The 19742-nt window shown below is 41.7% G+C and overlaps 1 protein-coding gene across 1 annotated transcript in view; it reads right to left on the reverse strand.

Annotated features, from left to right (window-relative positions):
* The window catches only part of SLC38A1 (solute carrier family 38 member 1), an 830305-nt gene that overhangs the window by 259663 nt on the left and 550900 nt on the right, over positions 1-19742 (reverse strand). Inside the window, exon 9 of the mRNA XM_044062017.1 lies at positions 9986-10044. Within this exon, the coding sequence (XP_043917952.1) occupies positions 9986-10044 (59 nt within the window). The remainder of the gene's footprint in view (positions 1-9985; positions 10045-19742) is intronic.

Here is a 19742-nt window from a genome sequence, read left to right on the forward strand (position 1 = left end):
TGTTAATCCAATGAATTAATTATTTACAATTAGTTGGTTAATTGGAGTTTTACAGTAGTATTTAAATCGTAACACATCCTTTAAGAAAGTATCTTGATAAAGCCTGATACTCACAATCTACCCTATCCCTAACCACGTTTCCTTTTATTTGTCTGTCTGCTATTTATTTGTCTGTCTTTTATTTGTTTGTCACCACAAAGGTGGTGCCTCCACCGACCCTGGAAATTACCATCCCATTAGCTTGACAAGCCTGATCTGCAAAGCCATGGAAAGGATCATAATGGATCTCATAAATAAAGACATAGGGAATTTGCAGACTTTGGATCCAACCCAGTTTGCCTTTGTCAAAGGCAGATCATGCCTTTTAAACTTGGTTGACTTTTTCGAAACAGTCACCAAGGCCATTGACGAGGGAAAGGCAGTCCATACAGCCTACCTAGACCTGGCGAAGGCTTTCGATACAATACCCCACTCGGGTATCATTGAAAAACTCATCAACTTAAATGTAAACCCATACATTACAAGATGGGTTGCAAACTGGCTGAGTGACAGAACCCACAGGGTCAGAGTTGCTGACGCCATGTCAGACTCTAAGCCTGTCACAAGTGGTGTCCCACAGGGCTCAGTCCTGGGCCCACTCTTGTTTGGCATCTACTTTTCTGAAGTACAAGCAAACACAGGAGGGTTATGGCTGACAAAGTTCGCAGATGACTGCAAACTGGGCCGTGGTTGAGAACACATCCGACACAGATATCCTTCAGAAGGGTCTCACAGAAATGGATAACTGGTGCCAGAGCCATGGCCTCAAGTTAAATGCCAAGAAATGCATAGTCATACCCTTCGGGAAAAATAAGGTTACCCCTAGCTACCATATAGGTGGCAATCCCCTGAACACAGAAGAAGTTATTAGGGACCTGGGAACCCAGGTTGACAGCAGCCTTTCATTCGACACTCATATTGCTAAAGTAGTTAGGAAGACCTTCAACATTGCCCACCTTATCATAAAGGGATTCACATCTAGATCAAGGGAAGTCATAGTCTCCCTATACTCATCACTCATCAGACCAATGATCAAGTACAATGCCCCATTCGGAATGTATCTGACCCGACACTTGCAGCAGCTGGAGAGGCCACAAAAGTTCCTCACCAAAAGGATAAACGGTCTCAAAAATCTGTCTTATGCTGCACGACTGAAAGAACTCCAGTTATATTCAGTTGCGCAGCTTGCTCAGAGGTGACCTATGCCTGACATACAAGGCCATGTCAAACCCAGATTTGATGAATATGCTTCATCTCAAAAAATCTAGATCCCTCAGAGCCACAAGGGCGGGTGACTTAAACCTCGACACGGTTATTAATAGGACGTGCTGGAGGGATAGATTCATCACCCAAAGACTCCCTATGCTGTGGAACAAAATCCCGGTTTATGTGAGGCAGAGCACCTCGCTGGCCTTGTTCAAGAGGAATCTTGACCAATGGATGGGAGATCGCAGATACACCTCAGGGGTTACCTCAGTGTCACTGCTCGACAGAGGCCCAGCTAAATAATGGGCATAGTTTCTCCAAACTAAGGGGTGGCGTAAGCCACAAAACTATGGGCTAGGCTTATAAATGCCCTCGGGCAGATAGCCTAGTATGAACCTATGAACCTATGAACATATGCTTGTATCCCATGTCTTCCACAATTATTGTTTACACAGCCTGCCCTGTCTGTCACCTGTATTTGTGTAAAATTGTGTATCCAATGTCTCCTATAATTAGTGTTTGCACACCCTCCCCTGTCTGTGACTTGCATTTGTGTGCCCTTGCTACCCACTCCCCTTTCTTTTCTCTCCTTTTGTTCCTTTCAACTCTTTCATCTTAGCTTACATGTCAAAGTTAGCTTGTCTGGGCTTTTCTTGCATTTTTTACTGAATGCATTGTCTGTGTGTCCTTTCCACCCTTTGGTCTGGATATTATTTGGGATATTTTGCGGGGACCCTAATGTTTATTGTCACCAGGCTTTGTTTTAAGCTCTGTGGTTTTAATGTATGGCCAAACAATCCACTTATGCTGTAATGACGAGGCCAGAAAAAGGCTGAAACATTGCATGTCTACAACTAGAGGGGTTTGACTTTATTGGACTGAATATATCCATAAAGACTTAAAATGTGGAAGGTCGTAAACATTCAGAAGCCATATAGCTGATGAAACACTGGTATGTCCTTAATCCCATTTGTCTTCATTACAGGAAGTTTAAGGTTTTACACTGTGAAGACTCTAGCTTTCCTGGTTGTTTCTTCTAGTTTTTACTGAATTGTTTATTTGTGTGACCTTTTCACTGTTTAGCTTGGATTTTATATATAAAATGGGGGATCTTCTCCCCACAAAAATTATTCCCTGCTTCCTCCAAACAGCTTTCCCTTTAACTGCTCCTACCATGTATTCCTTGCTATTCCCTTCTGTTAATTTCCTGTACTCCCCTTTCTACCCCTTTCATGCCACCAATAAGATGTCTAGCTAGCTGGGCATTAGTTGGGTGGTCTTTACCATCTGCTGTATGTTGTTCCTTTGTCATGTACAGTGGCAGCTTGCCTTAGCAAGCACCTACTTGCACTACCTGCTGTATGGCTCCCACTTGTTCCTGTGAGGCTTGCACGAAGAAGCAAGAGAGAGCTACCTTTCCCTTCTTTGCACACTACTGGCTACATCTTCATGCTTTTCTTATCTCATTGCTATTCTGAGAGTTATATCTCCCTGAAGTGCAACAATCAGTTTACATACATGTGCAATACCCTTGCTTAGTTATTTATGTCTATTCAGCACAGTGGTGTGCTGTCACCATGTGGGACAAGATGTCTACTGCCTTGAAGTGCAACTCCATGAATCCCAGCCAAAATCATCTTTGGGGCTGCTGCACCACTGTGACAGAATAAATTCCCTATTACACTGATCCATCATTTATGATGCAGCTTTTCTGGTACAGTGCCTGAAAGCAACAAATCATGCAAATGTTCATTAGCTGAATACTCTCATCTCCATAGCTTACTTCAACAGTAGAATTTTAAGAAAAATCACTTTAATCAAGTCTCACCTGATTCATCAGGGAATTAGGATCACAATGGAGACTTTTGCATCAGCTTCCTAGGACTAACCATCCTCATGCCAAGTGCTTAAGTCATTTATCATGTCATGACAGGAATGTTGCTTTTCTCACTTTGGTGTCACCAGTGAATTTTGACACAGTAACCTTTTTAAATGAGATTTATTACAAGCACCAGTGCACAAGGTATAATCTTACATACTGGAGGTTATGTTTCTTTACTGATGGGCTAAGTATTAGTCCTAATGGAGTCTACTTAACGTACACATGTTTTTCTTTCTTCTACTCTTCATTATAATTTTCTTGACTGGGTGGCATTCACAGCCATACAAACATCACAACTTGCACTGGTAAGACAAGCCATTTAGCTTTGTTCAGGATCAATGTGATTTATAGTCACACAAATTCTACATGACACTAAATCTCTTTAAGATCATAATTTATTTGACTACAAATTGCTCTCCCTAGCAGTTTAAACAACTGCTCAAGTGAGTTCTCTACCAGCCTCCACAAGTGTGTATCACAGGTGCCTGCAAGGAAATATGCACACAAACACCCATGCCCCCAACAAATACAGATATACATATGTGTACATGCAGTAAGACAAACACATACACACTAACACACAGAGAATCTGCATAGGCCTACTTACTCAAGTGGCTATCTGAGCAGGTCAGACTGAGTAGAGCAGAACCACTGTAGTCCACAGCACTGCTGTTCTTAACCTCCCCTTCTCAGATAGTCCCATACACTATAATGGGTATACAGACACAAACACACAGAAACACACACAAAGACACCCATGCATACAGACACTCTGCTTCTACAATCTTCCCACCCTTAACATCCACAGGTTACTTCAGGCAATGGGGATCAAACATGTATAGACACATGCACATACAATACTGTCACACTAAGCATAATCACAGAAACACTACCCCAGTAACCCTCCCAATATACAAACACACACACACACACACACACACACACACACACACACACACACACACACACACACACACACACACACACACACACACACACACAAAATCACAGTAGTCACATACATAGCAGTGCAATAATCCCTTATGTATTCTCCCAGTAACCAAGTGTACACTAGCCCAACAAACACAAACTACTAGTGTATACATCACACACTCTCTAAGTATCTAAGGACAGACACACACATACACTGCACCATACTGCACCACACTACTCACTTGGATCATCAGAGTGAGAAGAGCGAAGTGGAGTAGTTTTACCTTTCTTAAATTGTCACATTGATCTCAATAGCTATAGTGGTACCATATTGCATCTACTCTGCTCTGCCTGAAGTTTGAATAGTAGTCATCCACCATGGCTCCTCACATGCAGAGTGGCTCTTGTGCCTTTCCTGGCATATCTACCCCAGAACTGCTCAGTTTTCTTCTGCCACCAAGACAGCCACAATGTACACCCCTGGAAGTTTCTGAGTTTGATACCTAAAGAGTAAAGATCTTTAAAGTCTTAGGTAGACTCATGGTGGCACTGTGGCACTGCCTGTTTGCTTGAGAGAGAAGTGAAGAACATCATGGATTATCATGCATGCCAGAGCTTCCTTAAAGCCACAGAAGCCATGACAGGCAAAAGGTCACATGGACCAGAAAATGCTTAGCCACATACATCTTTAAGTAAAGACACTTAAAAGTTCTTGCCACCCTTTTCAACCACTTAACAGTGCTCACCTCCTAAATTGATCAGGGATGCGCATGATAACCCTGGTGTAAATGTGCCTAACCACGAAATCCCCAAGTTTATCCTTAAAGGTGGCCAAAGTAATGCTTTGTTTGACTTATAGTGGTAACTTATTCTACAGGTTGTGAATACATTCAATTAAAATCTCTCTCTCCACTGAGTCTTATTTTTAATGAAAACTTAGGTGTTTTGTTCAGGTGTTTGTAGAGCCACTGGTTCTGCAAAGAAACAGAAGGTCAAATGAGAATGGGTCTGTCACAGCCTGAAACATGAGATACAGCTTACTTTGGAGCAGCTGGTAGGCTACTGAGTATGAGAGTCGTGTTAATCTAGAAGGATGGTTGAAGGATTTAAGACCTTTAATTTTCATGGCTTGATATCACTGGGGCCCTTCCAGTTGAGCAATATGCATGGATTTGATACCAAAAGGGACACTGTATTTGATGATGGTTCTGATAAAGGAAGACTACAGTGGTAGGATGACGTCTTTGGAGCTTGAAGACATTCCCCTTGGAAATAAACTGAGCCGGGTACAAGATTTCCTGACTATGATGGAAACAATGATCAACTGAGAGACAGTTGTCCACATACCTACCCAGGTCTCTTATGACTATCTGTCTGAAGAGGAGTACCACAGGAGATTTTCTGCCAATTGGTACTATGCTGTACTTTACTGCATTTAGCTTAAGACTATTTTTGGTATACCAGGTATGAACACATTCTAGCCTTCAGCAAACTTGGTCAACTCACCTCTGGAATATTGGCTTAGATGTATGCATAATAAATACTAAGCAGGAAAGGACCCAGCACTGATCCCCATGTTGCCCCACTAGTTATAACTTTACATTCAGACAAGGTACTGGCAACTTTCAGAACTTGGGTTTGTTGGATAGCCATCTGCAATGCAGTGGACAATGTAAAGTTTGCATTACGTTTGTCTAAATTTCTAATAATATCATCATTGCGGATAGTGTAAAAAGCCTTGGCCAGGTCAAAATAAGCATCAAGCACAGGGTGACCACAATCCACAGATTCCGTAACCTTTTTAAAAAAGTCTACTAGGTTCAGGAAACAGGACATGCCCTTCACAAAACCAAACTAGAAAGGATCAAGATGTCTGCATAAATGAGTTCATTGTTCTGCAAATAAGGTTGGTGAGCTTATAATTACTCAGGTCTGTAGAGGGGATGCCCTTTAAAAGGGAACTAGTCACAGAGGCCATTCTCTAGGCATCGTGCACAAATTCTGAAATAGAGGCTTAGACAGTGCATACCTGACACTGATGAAAATGCAGCCTGGAATGCTGTCTGGTCCTATATACATATTATTTTTAGCCTTTTACAGGAATTCTAACACGTGTTCCAAGGTAATTTTGGGGGAAAGTTAAATTTTCAGGGATAATGTGGGCAACTATGTGGGTAGGTGAGGTAAAGTTAGCACTAAATCTGTTTGCTAATATATTGGCTATATCCTTGGGATAAGAATGTATGATATCATTATGTTGGACACTATTCCTAAATTTCCTGACATAACTGAATAAATATTTGTAACATTTTTGTTATCTGTGGCAACCTTAAACTAATACTCAGATTTACATTTTCCAACAGTGCTTTTAAGCTCACTCTGGCATGTTTCAGTGTGGTCTTGAGGTAGGGCGATAGGGATTTCTTACAACATTTCATTATTTTCTTTCTATTGTTATATAGACAGTTTACTAACAAGGGAGTTACACCGGAAAGTTTTAATTCTAAAATTATCATTGTATTTACAGCAGACAGATACTGACCTTTTTTGGAGCTGTTTAGGTGCTGATAAAATTAAAAGGTGAAAACTGCAGCTGTCTCAGTTGGGTCCATCTGCAGGGTATTGCTGGGGAATTTTGCAAAGATCATCTGCAAGTTGAAGTAAGTTTGCCTGGGAAAAGTCCGGTTGTACTTGGTGGTGGGACTAGGCCAGACAAACAAGATGACTGACTTGTGGACAGATTTAACCAGGGATGAGGGGATGTGGGTTGGAGTACAAGAAGAGGCTAGGCTGCTTTCAAGGATATTGTAGTTTTAAAATGTATTCTGCTTTGCTTCCCTCTCCTGCACCACCTTATTCATGCGTACTAATAATAACATTACCCTTACCCCAATCCTAAACATTTGGGGAATAAACACCCTTTTCCCTAACAGTACCACTTAAAACACACACTCAAACACATTTCTGTCAGTATACCTTACAGAATCTTTCCCGGGATCTTCTTTGTGATGGAAGGGATACTAATGGATATAATGCAGCTCCTTTCTAGTTCTACCTCTGTGCCACCCCTGTGCCACTGCTATCCCGCCAGTCCTGAAGCGATATTCTGATTTCTAAAGTGGTACTGTACAGTTTTGCATTGTTTCACAATGTGCCACTATTAATTCATTTAGTATCTCGGCAGTTTCTTCAGACCTTGTTTCATGCCTTCTCCCAGTCTCTTCAGTTTCTATTTATCTACGTTACTAATTTCACCATTATTCTCATCTACACATCTTATATTATTTGCTCCACTGCAAATACTGATGGGAAGGACTTATTTTGTATGATCTGAAGCATTGCTGAACTTCCTTCTTTACTTTTCTGCTGTCTAGTATCATGCCAGTGTCTTCTTTTTAACTAGTGTATCTGATGAACCTTTTTTACCATTCCTTAGCAATCCCCACAAAGACACAGGCATTTTGTCTTCCAGGTCCACACTGACCTATTGCAAGTCTGTATTTTTTTAGTGTCATTGTTTGCCTTTTCCTTAGCCTTTTATATGCCTAGGTATTTTAGTACACACCTCTCTTTATGGCTGTCTCTGTTTTTCCCTCAGGCGATTACTTCTTCGCATCTATATTATATTATTGTACGATGAAAATAGTGAATGCTATTTCATTGTACCGATAATATCTAAACAACAAAATATCGAACAAACGGAACAGCAAATTTTTTCCCAGGGAAAAAATTTGCTGCTCCGTAAAAAAAAAACAAACAAAAAAAAAAACTTATAAACACAAATTTAAGTGGGGAGCTTCGCCCCACACACCTCCCTACTTAAATATACCAACTCCGAGATCGCACCATAGTGGAGGAAATGGCAAAGTCCCGTAGAGGGTCCACTGAATTTTTTTCCTTGGGGAAAAATTCGATGTTCTGTGACTTCACTATTTTGCCATTTCAACAGTATCGGATTGACTAAATAGCTTTCGCTATTTAGTCCATTCGATACTGTCATTTAGACCTACTTCTTCCACTATGACTTGTTAAATTATAATTTACCAATGAACCAGCTTCACTGAGTTCAAGTACTCAGGAACTCAACTTAATGAAAAGATAAATGTAAGTGATTTTGCATAGCGGCAAGCCACTCTGTACCCTTTATTTGGTGGCCAATTCCACCCAACGTATATATAATGACTGCATGGTCATAAAAACACAAAGAAGAAGGCAGTTTCTCAAAATGAAAGAACTGCTGTCAGCAGTCACTAAGAAACCATGTGATTTCCTATGGAAAATAACAACTGGGAAGTTGCAAACTGAAATTGCCAGTTGGAGCCTCATCCAGTTTGCACTCAAAAACGTATGTGGAAGCCACTCTTGCCTCATGTTCTCGCATTTCCTAGTTCTTTTGATAAGTATCTAACTTTCTTCATCAGTTCTTGCAGAATGCATCTCACAGCTCTTCCCAATATCCTCAAGTTGTTCTTCCCAGTCATACTGTCCCTCACTGTATTTCTTAACTCATGTTCTTTTTTCGGCTTTTCCCGGTTAGGGGTCGCCACAGTGGAACTCCGGTCCGCTAATGACTGGCAGTAGATTTTTACGATGCCGAAGTGCCAGCTCGACACCCAACCTTCAAAGAAGGCACGCCCATTCACGCATGTCTTTCGAATGCTACTCGACCGTGGGGAGGACAAGCAGACTCCACACAGAAGGCGCTCCAGCCGATAATCGAACGGGAGAACCTCTTGGTGTGAGGCGACAACGCTACTGCTGCACCACCGCATCTTTCATATTGTATTTCTCAACTCATATAAGTCCATAATTCCAGGCCACTATTCTTGTGGCAGTTCCTAGTTATACTCCAAAGCTGGTGAGCTGCACCCTGGAATCATCTACACTGCTTGTTTCAGTTGCTTCTACCTGTCACCGCATCTGCATGTTCCACACTATTTAAACTAATACTACAGTTCATTTCCCCATTAAGTATGGCTTCCTTTCAGACAGAATACGTCTTTGTACCTCAAAACTTTTGCTCTAAGAGCTGGATGTCTGAAAAAAAAAAAAAGAAAACATACAGCAATAGTTTACTCTTGGTTCTCTGTTAGCAGAGCAAAGGAGTTGACTGATTAGACTCTGAATGGAAAGCTCCTTTTACAGATCACATTTACGGAGGGGGTTTGTCTAAATGTCCAGTACATTGCTATGAATCTGTGTAGGGTAGTTTAACTTTGCTAAAGTGTCTTCTACTTCACAAACTGTTACAAAGTAGTCTCAGCAGTACAATCTCTGGGTGCCTGAATTTGCTTCTGTAACACTACTTAAAGCATCTTGCTCTTTGTTAGGCACTAATCTGATGCTGTACAGATGACAAGGTGTTTTTTTTAGAAATGTCTGAAAAGTTATTTTTGACACTTAAAGAAGATATGGTACAAAACAAGAAAAAAGTGAAAAACATCCATTCATAACAATATCTATGAAATCTAAATAAACAAGCAAAAGTATAGCAGAAAAAATACAGTAAAATAAAAGCAGTTTGATACGAAATTCTACATTCTGTCAGGCTGTTAGTGGTGCTTCAATAACACTCCTTCCTAATATACTGAGCTGTGCAATAATTTACAAAATGATCCATCCATCCATCCACATTCTGACAACTATCCATAAACAGATGTACAGCACAGCAGCTAATGATTATGCACAACTAGTCTTAGCACTAATTGGATCATAAGCACCGTTCTCTCAATAAGTTCAAAACCTCAAGCAAAGCAAATCAACATGCTCTCTAAATTATAGCACAATGTCAGGTCTGTGCTGCCAGCAAAATGCACACTCACTGTCAGTTTTGCACCTTCACCAGTTTGGGTTATTAAATGCACATTACTATTGATGCATTTATTACAAAATTCTAAGTGTAGTGTTATACAAATGAAAACTTACGGCTATGAGAAAGAAGGTCATGCAGGCAAGGGAAAAGCCACTGGTGTATCCAAGATAACCTGCATAAAAACAAAAACTCTTAACTACGGCATGCATTTATACTGAACGGTAATCCAAACTGAGAAAGGTTTTTATAGTTCTGTAAAATGTAAACTTTGACTGAACACTGCTCATGCTAATTATATATATATATATATATATATATATATATATATATATATATATATATACCACAAGCACGGACATGTGCACACATATATAGAACACATATACATATATACAAATATTCTATTATTCAGTGCTACTGCATTAAGTGCTTCTGCAAATCTGGTAAGACAGCCAACAAAAAATAGAAATCTCCCTTCCCCAGTGACCACTGTTTTAGGTCTCATTAGGGCAGCTGTTCTCAGATCATTCTTCTATCATCATGAGCTATTCCTTGTCACCATACCTTTCCCCAGATTACAAAGTGAATCCAATGAAAAAGTTAAGCTCTTAGGTAAAGTGGGAAACTACTTTTGATAACTATCATGTTCTGCTGCACATGAGTGCAGTTTTCAGGCAGTGTGTGTGTGTGTGTGTGTGTGTGTGTGTGTGTGTGTGTGTGTGTGTATGTATGTTTGGGGGGGTGACTATGTATAACACCATATACTAGTAAGACATCATTGGCTGGCCAGAATCTGCATCCTCCTACTTGTTTTTTAGTACAGCAAATGTGTAATGATGTTACTCATATTTTCTCTGCATATTCTCATGGTTTTGTGATTATTAACCATGTATTTCACTTTTTTAGTGATGTTAAATTTTACATATTGTGCTAAACAGCTCTTTCTTCAGGTCCTCTTAGAAAATAGGCTCTGCACAGTAGGCTAACCTAGCTAACCAAATATACATAATAAACAAAAATAAATAAATCTTCAGTTTGTCTGTAGTAGCTGGTTATAGTGACTGCAGATTCCTTTTACACCTGACTGTAACGGCATATGACACAGCCATATAGAAAAGAAAGGTGACACTAGGCTCTAGTGTCTGTTCTTTTACCGCTTCTCCTCTTCCTAGGGAAAAATAACAGTTTCCAAAACACTTCCTCCTTCCCTGCTGGACAGTCCTCAAACATCCATCCTCAAATCTGGGCCGCCATCATACCCTTTCTAGAAATCAACTAGCAGGGAAGGAACACAATTCTTTTTGATGTTAGCTAAATAAAAGCTATTTCCTGTGACAATCCGCAAGTATAGCACAGTGAAGTCAAATCTGTTTACAATCAGAAGCACATAGACTTTTATCCAGATCAGAATTATAACAAAATGAAGTCTCTCAGACTATCCATAACCATGCTTATGCAATCAAAAATGCCCAGGAAGGCATTGCTGGGAAGCAACAGATTTCTAGGATGATGTTGGGCATCTACACCCATGGAGGGTCTGTTATGTCACATTAGACATTGGGCATGGTCCCCAAATCCTGTTATCCAATCTGCTGAAACAGGTTTTTAACAAATATAAACTACTGCATTACCAACTTGGAAGAAGTGCAGCTGAAGAGATTTAAGACTACAGCAGAATTAACTTGATTCTGGTAGAACAGGAGTGGCTAGGTCACAAATGGAGTACAAGAATATAACTTTTTAAAATTATAATATAGGCTTCCAAATCATTAAACAGTGCTTGGAATTAAGTGAGGTAAAATAAGCAAATAATCAAGACAAACCAGGGCCTTAGTACTGCAGTTAGCACAGAGAATGTAGGCTATATGCTGCCAATGAGCAACTTCCTGTGGTACAGGGTTAGAGTACCTCATCCTTCATTTGCCTACTGCTTGACCTTGAGCAAGACACCAAACCAGGCAATGATTTGAGGACACTGGGAATTTGGACTAGGCCCCTTAAGGGTCTCTTGGACTGCATGCCTACTAACTATCTAAGAATCCTATGCTGATGTCCTAAGAAAAAAAAAAGAGAGAGGACATGCAATGCAGACCAGCCTGGCATGTCAGATGTTCACATTCTGAGTGCATGATTTCACAGCCTGATTATGTGCTTACCACCATAAAGAAAAGTACAAGCATATCATTAACTTAATTAAAAAGAAGTTATGTACTCACCATAACATTCCATGTTTGTTGTCCATCTCGCTATTCATTCTTACAATGATGGGTTCGAAGCCGATCCTTGGCTCCGACTCTGCCGAATATAGGGTTACCACATGTCCCACTTTGTGAGGGACAGTCCCTCTTTTGGCAGTTGTGTCCTGCAAAAAAACTGAAAAAAATGGCAAGTGTCCTGAAATTTTAGGACAAAAATATTTCCTATATTTTCTTTAATAGTTGTATAAAACAGTTACTTTGTATCTAAAACACCTAAATATTATAATAAACAGAATAAGCAAATCAAATGCTACAACAATAAGTTTTTATTCAGGCAAAAAAGTGAGTTTCTGTCCTTTGCCCTGCAAAATCTGACGTTTCTACAAAAAATGTCCCACTTTGGGCATTTGAAAAAGTGGCAACCCTAGCCGAATACACAGCTGAAAGACTCAAACTTGGCTCATGGCAAATCGGTATCCCATAATGCAGTGGTGTAACTCCCCAGATCTTGTTTGCTGCTATTACTAAAGAAATTGTAATGAACCCTATATATATATATATATATATATATATATATATATATATATATATATATATATATATATGTATACACACAGACACACACACACACACACACATATATATATATATATATATATATATATATATATATATATATATACACATACATACATACAAATATATATGTTATCCCCAATGGAATAGGAGAAACAAACTGAAACAAGGAACTCCTAAAAGGAGTAAGACATCCACCAGGTCCACAAGGAGTCCTTGGAAGGGGGAAGGAGGGAGGGTTCATAAGAATGAACGGCGAAATGGACAACAAACATGGAACGTTATGGTGAGTACATAACTTCTTTATGTTATGTTGTCCTATCTCGCCTTCATTCTTACAATGATAGGACAGCGTCCCTAGCACCTTTTCCCTGGGTGGCTCACGAGAGTATACCTTTAAGCACAGTGAACCCAAAGGAGACCCTGTCCCTGGAGGCCAAATCCACTTTATAATGCGTGATAAATGTATGAGGAGTAGCCCAGGTAGCTGCAGCACAAATATTATCCATAGGAATTCTGGCTTGAAAGGCAGAAGATGTAGCCAGTGCTCTACTGGAATGAGCCTTAACCTTAAAAGGTACATCTCTGTTGTTTGAGGTATAGATGGAGGTAATGCAGTTTGAGAGTCATTTGGAAAGGGTAGTTTCAGAAACTGGCCTATCCTTTTTTGTGTCTGAAAAGAATATAAACAACTGGTCTGATTTTCTAAAATCTTTTCTTCTATGCAATAAAATCTGAGTTGTCTGTGCACGTCCAGTTAATGTAATTTGTATTCTGCCTTGTTGCTGTGATTAGGGAAAAACACTGGAAGCTCAATAGATTGATTTGTATTAGTTGAAGAAGAGACTTTAGGTAAAAGGGATGGATTAGTTCATAAGGATACCCTATCCTTATGAAATATCAGATATGGCGGTTTGATAGATAGGGCTTGCAACTCTGATACCCTTCTAGTAGATGTTATAGCAACCAGAAAAATGGTCTTCCAGGAAAGGAACTTGAGGTCTGAAGATGGAAGAAGGTTCAAAAGGTGGTAATGTTAGATGGGATACAACAAAATTTAAATCCCAAGGAGAAAGGGGTTCATTAAAGGGAGGTCTTAATAAGGAGGCACCTTTCAAAAAGGCTCTACACAACCTGTGTGACATTAAGTTTGAAGTAGGATCACCAATATGGAAATTTGAAATTGCAGCGAGTTGTACTGTGATGGCTGCTGCAGCTGAACCCTGTTGGAAGAGTTCTGCCACGAACTCCAAGATAGAGTGAATAGGCGCAGAAAAAGGGTTAATGTTTCTGTTTTGAGTCCAGAGAGAAAATCTTTTCCATTTGCTAGAATACAGTTTTCTGGTGGAAGCTTTATGAGAGGACATCAAGATATGTTTAACTGTTGGAGTGAAATTCTGAAGCCTGACTAAATTGGGAAGTAGAGCAACCAAGCTGTCAAGTTGAGGGTGTGGAGAGAAGGATGAAGCGCCCCTGACATATGTGTCAGCAAGTCTGGAACTGGGTCCAGAGTCCAAGGCTTCTCCTGAAGATGAGACCAAAAGAAGGGGAACCAAACTTGACAAGGCCAGTAAGGAGCAATGATAATCATCCTGCTTCCCAAGGACTGTGCTTTCTGAATGACTCTGGGTATGAGAGGAAATGGAGGAAAGGCATACAGAAGTCCCGAGGGCCAATCGTGAGCAAGTGCGTCTCTCGGTGTCTCCCCCGGCGGGGGGATTAGGGTAAAGTAGTTGCTGCACTTGGCATTCATGGGAGTGGCGAAAAGATCGCAGCAAGACAGACCCCATGCTCAGAAAATCCTTTCTGCTATGTTCTGATTGAGAGACCACTTGTGAGCCATACGAATTGCCCTGCTCCGCTTGTCTGCTATCACGTTGGACTTCCCTGGAATGTGCATTGCTAATAGAAAGCAATGGGATGAAACTGCCCATTGCCAAACTCTTAGGGCCTCATGACAAAGTGGGTAAGATCTGGTTCCCCCCTGCTTGTTTATGTACCAAACCACAGACATATTGTCTGACTGTATCGCAATTGTCCCTAGAGGGAGAGAGTCGTGAAGTGCTTGCAACGCAAGAAGCACTGCTCTCATCTCTAGGACATTTATATGCAAGTGAGCCTCGTGTTCTTGCCATATACCTTGGCCTGTTCTCCTCAGATAATGCCTCCCCCCATCTGGGAAGCATCCATGGTAACTGTAGCTAAAGGTTGTTGTGGAACAAAGGGTCTCCCTATGGTCACATGGCTGGAGTGTATCCACCATCTTAAAGTCATTTTTGCATGATTCCGTTATTCTGATCAGATGAGACATAGGAAGCTGTTGAAGTGACCACTGGGAAAAGAAAAGCCACTGAAGGATCCTCATGTGCATTCTGGCAAGGGGAACCAGCGTTACTGTGGAAGCCATTGTCCCTAATAATTTTAGAACTATCTTTGCTTTCACCTTGGTCTTGGGAAGAAGATGAAGTATCTGTTGCCTGAGTGCTGAAACTCTGTCTGTTGGAAGACGTGCTATCAAGGAAGCGGTGTCTAGATCTGCGACTATAAATGTAATATGTTGACAGGGCAACAAGGCAGATTTTTGAAAGTTGACTGTAATACCCAATTGAGTGCAAATTTCCAAGGTCACATCCCTGGCTTGTTGGAGTAGGTGCTTGGTGGTGACAGATAGGAGCCAGTCATCTAGATAGGGAAACACTCGGAATCCTAGACGCCTCAGGTGAGCCGTGACTACTGCCATGCATTTGCACTCTGGGGGCTATAGTGAGACCAAAGGGCATATCTCGGAACTGATAATGACTGGCTCCCAGCCAGAAGCATAAGAACCTTCTCGATGCCCTGTCCATTTTTATGTGGTAGTAAGCATCTTGAAGGACTATCGAGCACATACAATTGTCTTTCCCTAAAAAGGGAAGTATAGACTGCAGTGTTACCATTCGGAACTTTGACTTCTTGACAGATTTGTTTAAATTGCTTAGGTCTAATATGGGTCTCCAGTCCCCTGTTCTTTTTGGCACCAAAAAGAATCTTAAGTAAGTTCTGAATCCTATTTGGTCTGCGGGGAGTTCTTCAATGACTCTTTTGTGCAGCAACTTTTGAATTTCTGTAGCTGCTTGCTCCCTTAGATTGGGTGGAACATCTGGGATTGTTCTGGTTTGTGGGACAGTGTAGGGAAAGGGAATGGAATATCCTCTGGATATTATTCTTAGTACCCACTTGTCTTTTGTGATAGTTTGCCAGGCTTCTGGGTACATAGATAAACACCCCCCAACTGTCTCCAGATCAAAGCAGTTGGGCCTCCTTTCAGGAGTGCTGATAGGGGCGTCCGCGAAAGGAATCATGGTTGCCCTGGTTTTGTGGGCCCCCTCTGCCTCTAGGGTGGAGTCTACCGTTGATATCTCCCACTCTGCCCCGGGGAAGGATTCACCCCGTGCGTCCCAGAAATCTCTTTGGGATCTTCAGAACCACATTTTCCCACTCTTCTGACCTTTAAGATAAGGTCTTGAAGGTACGGAAAAATGTACTCCAACGGCAGAGAGAGTTTTTCCTTCCTGCTTGAATTGGGTGAGAGTGTCTTTTACTTTGGGTCCAAAGAGTGAGGAACCATCAAAAGGGGCATTAATAAAGGTAGATTTAAAGGGCTCTGCAAAATTGCACAAGTGCACCCAGGAGTGTCTCCTAAGGGAAACTCTGGAACCCGTTGTCCTGCTCGCTCCATCGACTGCGTAAGAGATCAGCCTCATGGAGGACATGACAATGGAATTTAAGGTGGATAGCTGGAGGAGACTTTCTCATCCCCCCCCCCCCCCAGACAATGTACCTTGTGTAGAGTATCTCCTAGTTCTTTCAGGAGATCTCTCTGTAGCCTTATGAAATGAGTGAGGTAGTTCAGCAATCGAAGAGTAAAGGGCACTGACAAAAAGACATGCTTCCCATATCTGTCCATTGTTCCAGAGTCTTTGTTCGGAGGATGGACAGATGAGGGTGTCTATGAAAGTTCCTTCTTGGTGGCTACTGCCACCACCATATCATCTACAGGTACCCCCTTAGTGAGGAAATCCTTTCTGGAAGGAGCTGATAAGAATTTGTTTGGCCTCCAAGGGACTGGTTCCATTGTGTCAGGTGACTCCCACGCCTTTTGACTAATCAAGTCCATTAGCTTGTTGAAAGGCGGAGACACCCAGGAGGCTGAAGGTTGAGATCCAAAAGCCTTCAGGTACACAGACTCCTCATCAGAAGGGGTGGAGGCCTGCCAGCCGCCTCTCTGTTTTAGGATCTCTAGAATATCTGCAAATGAGATATCATCACAGGACGTCCGTGGGGACCCTTCTGACTCCTTGAGATCAGTGTCTGAAGTGACGGACTCATCTGGAGAGGCTACATACTTCCTCTTGCAAGTTATCTTCCGAGGAGGCTCCTCGGAAGGGTATTCTGGGGAGGCCTTGGAAGAGAGGGGTTCGCACAATGGGGGATCCTGAGACTCTGGATCTCTGCTGTCCTGTGGAATGGGTGGTGCCAAGACAGTAGCTGGTGCCTTAAGGGGATGAGTGCTGGTATCCTTATGTGGAGCTATAGGGGCAGACAGCACACTCCTCATCAGCTCAAAGGCAGATCCCACCAGCTCCAAAGACTCCCTCGACTCTGAGGAGAAAGAGGTAGCCACCGGACCCAGCGAGATCGGACCCAAGGCCGATGTAGGAGCCAAGCTCACCTGGGCCGACACTCCAAGGGGTAGGCTCGGCACAGAAGAAGATCGGGGCTGAGAATCCCCCTCGGGGCCCATCGAGGAACCCCGGCTCTCAGACTCTCCGGACGGCGCCGAGAGTGTCAGAGCAGAAGTTGGCTCCGTGATCACTGAAGGGGGTCGCAGAATCAATGGATCCACAGTACGTGGTACCAAACACTCCAACTCTGAAGGTCCAGCTTGGCTTAAAGCAGGAACAGCAGTGGGTACAATGGTTATAGTAGGCTCTGGGATCAGATGTTTCGGAGCCGAAAATAATTTGGTTAGCGCCAGTGACTTCAAGAGTTCCACGTCGTCAGATAAGCTCCTGGTGGACCTGAAGGATAGAGAAGCAGAACAAGACCTGTGCAAAATGGGAGATCTCAGTGTAGGGGAGACGGGTGAAATCTCCACAGAATGGCTCCGAAGACTTTGGAGCCGAAAAACCAGGCTTGTCAATCAAAATAACCTCTGACGGTTCTGAGGAATGTGTAACCGAGGAGGTAGTAGCCTTAGAAATTTTAGGTAACTTTACTGGAGGCTCTGAATGAGCCAATGCAGCAGGTGATTGTCTCTTTTGAGGTTTGTCCTTTTTTGAAGAAGAAGAAGAAGAGGAAGAAGAACTGTGGCTAGCTTCCTCAAAAGTTGGCTTTAAGAGCCTCTTAAGGATCAGTTTGTTTCTCCTGTCTTGTAAAAAACCTTGGCACTGAAGGAATGGCAGACTGTACAATCCTCTTGCAAATGAATAGCTCCAAGGTAATAAAGACATATGACATGACCGTTGGTAACAGACATCTTCTGGGAACATTTCTGGCATTTCTTGAAGCCCAAGGCTTATGTTCCCTCTCCTTTGGGTCCTTGGACATGATTAAGACAAAAGACCACAATCTCACCACAGAAAATTCTCAAAACTAAATCTACTGCTATACTAACTACAATAGGAAACACGAGCAGACACACAAGGGAAGATAATAGGGCCTTTAACTAAAATGGCCCTAAATCCCAGAAAAAACAACACACCGACTATAAGCCCTCTAACTAAAATGGGCAAAGAGCTCTCTAACTTAAACGACTACTATTAAGCTATACGAAAAGACACAACAACACCACTACAAGGGATAAAGCAAGGCCTACGAAAATGATGGCCAAAGGCAGCACCAAATAGGAAAAATAGCTAAATAAAAAATCTAAATATACTAATTCAAAGGCTAACTATGCAACAACAATATTAGGAAAAACACCCACTATAACATATCAAGAGAAAAAAGGTCTAATGACTGTAATAAGCAGAAAAACAATGACAACTTAGCCACGGCCAAGAAGAGACGATCCAAACTCGTAAAGTGGCAAATGAGATCTGGGGAGTTACACCACTGTATTACGGGAAACCTACTTGCCACGAGCTAAGTTTGAGTCTTTCAGCTGTGTATCTGGCTGAGTTGGAGCCGAGGATCAGCTCCGAACCCATCATTGTAAGAATGAAGGTGAGATAGGACAACATAACATCAATACTTTTATATTTTAAATTCAGTAAAATGAACAACAGCACATTTTTTTCGGAGTATGGGATATGCTGGGTTTACCTGTAAAAGCCTTGTTTGTTTTTGGAGTAAAGCAAGCTGGTAAAGGTAAATTTAGCACTCGAGTTTAACACAGTTGAGGTTTAGTAAAAATAGTCAGGATCAAAACAATTACTGAATTGAAAAATAATACCAATGTAGTAATTACTACTGTGGATAAGGGTGGGGCGGTGGTTATACTGGACACAGATTATTATCTGGCAGAGGGAAATGGCCAATTGTCCAACCCTCAGCACTATATGCACATGCCCTTAGACCCTACACCTAACTTTAAGAAGGAGACAGACTCGTTTCTTCACTTAGCAGTAGAGGAAGGTATCATGCAGGAGCCTATGTTGCGCCAACTTATGGTGCAGGATCCACAAAAACAAATTTTATATCTTTTACCAAAGATACATATGAGTCTGGATAAACCTCCGGGAAGACCAATTGTGTCAGGTATCGGATCCTTGACGGAACCGCTTTCTGATTTTTTAACATATTATCTCAAACCAATACTCAAACATGTACAAGCACGCATCCAAGATACCACTGAGTTTCTCAGGATTACATCAGAGACACAATTAGAACCAACATGGCTACTGTGTACACTGGATGAAAAAGCACTCTATACTAACATTCCCCATTGGGCAGGAATAGCAGCGCTCCAACATTGGTTGGACAGGGCGGATGTTTACTCAGCTGGATTTAACACTCTATTAGTTTGTATGGCTGAACACGTCCTGACGAAGAACATTTTTTACTTCAATGGGGAATGCTACTGGTAAACCAGAGGTATTGCCATGGGGGCTTC

Source organism: Protopterus annectens, chromosome 2.part1 (genome assembly GCF_019279795.1).
Source record: "Protopterus annectens isolate FY-2018-M chromosome 2.part1, PAN1.0, whole genome shotgun sequence".
In the NCBI taxonomy this organism is placed as follows: domain Eukaryota; kingdom Metazoa; phylum Chordata; order Ceratodontiformes; family Protopteridae; genus Protopterus; species Protopterus annectens.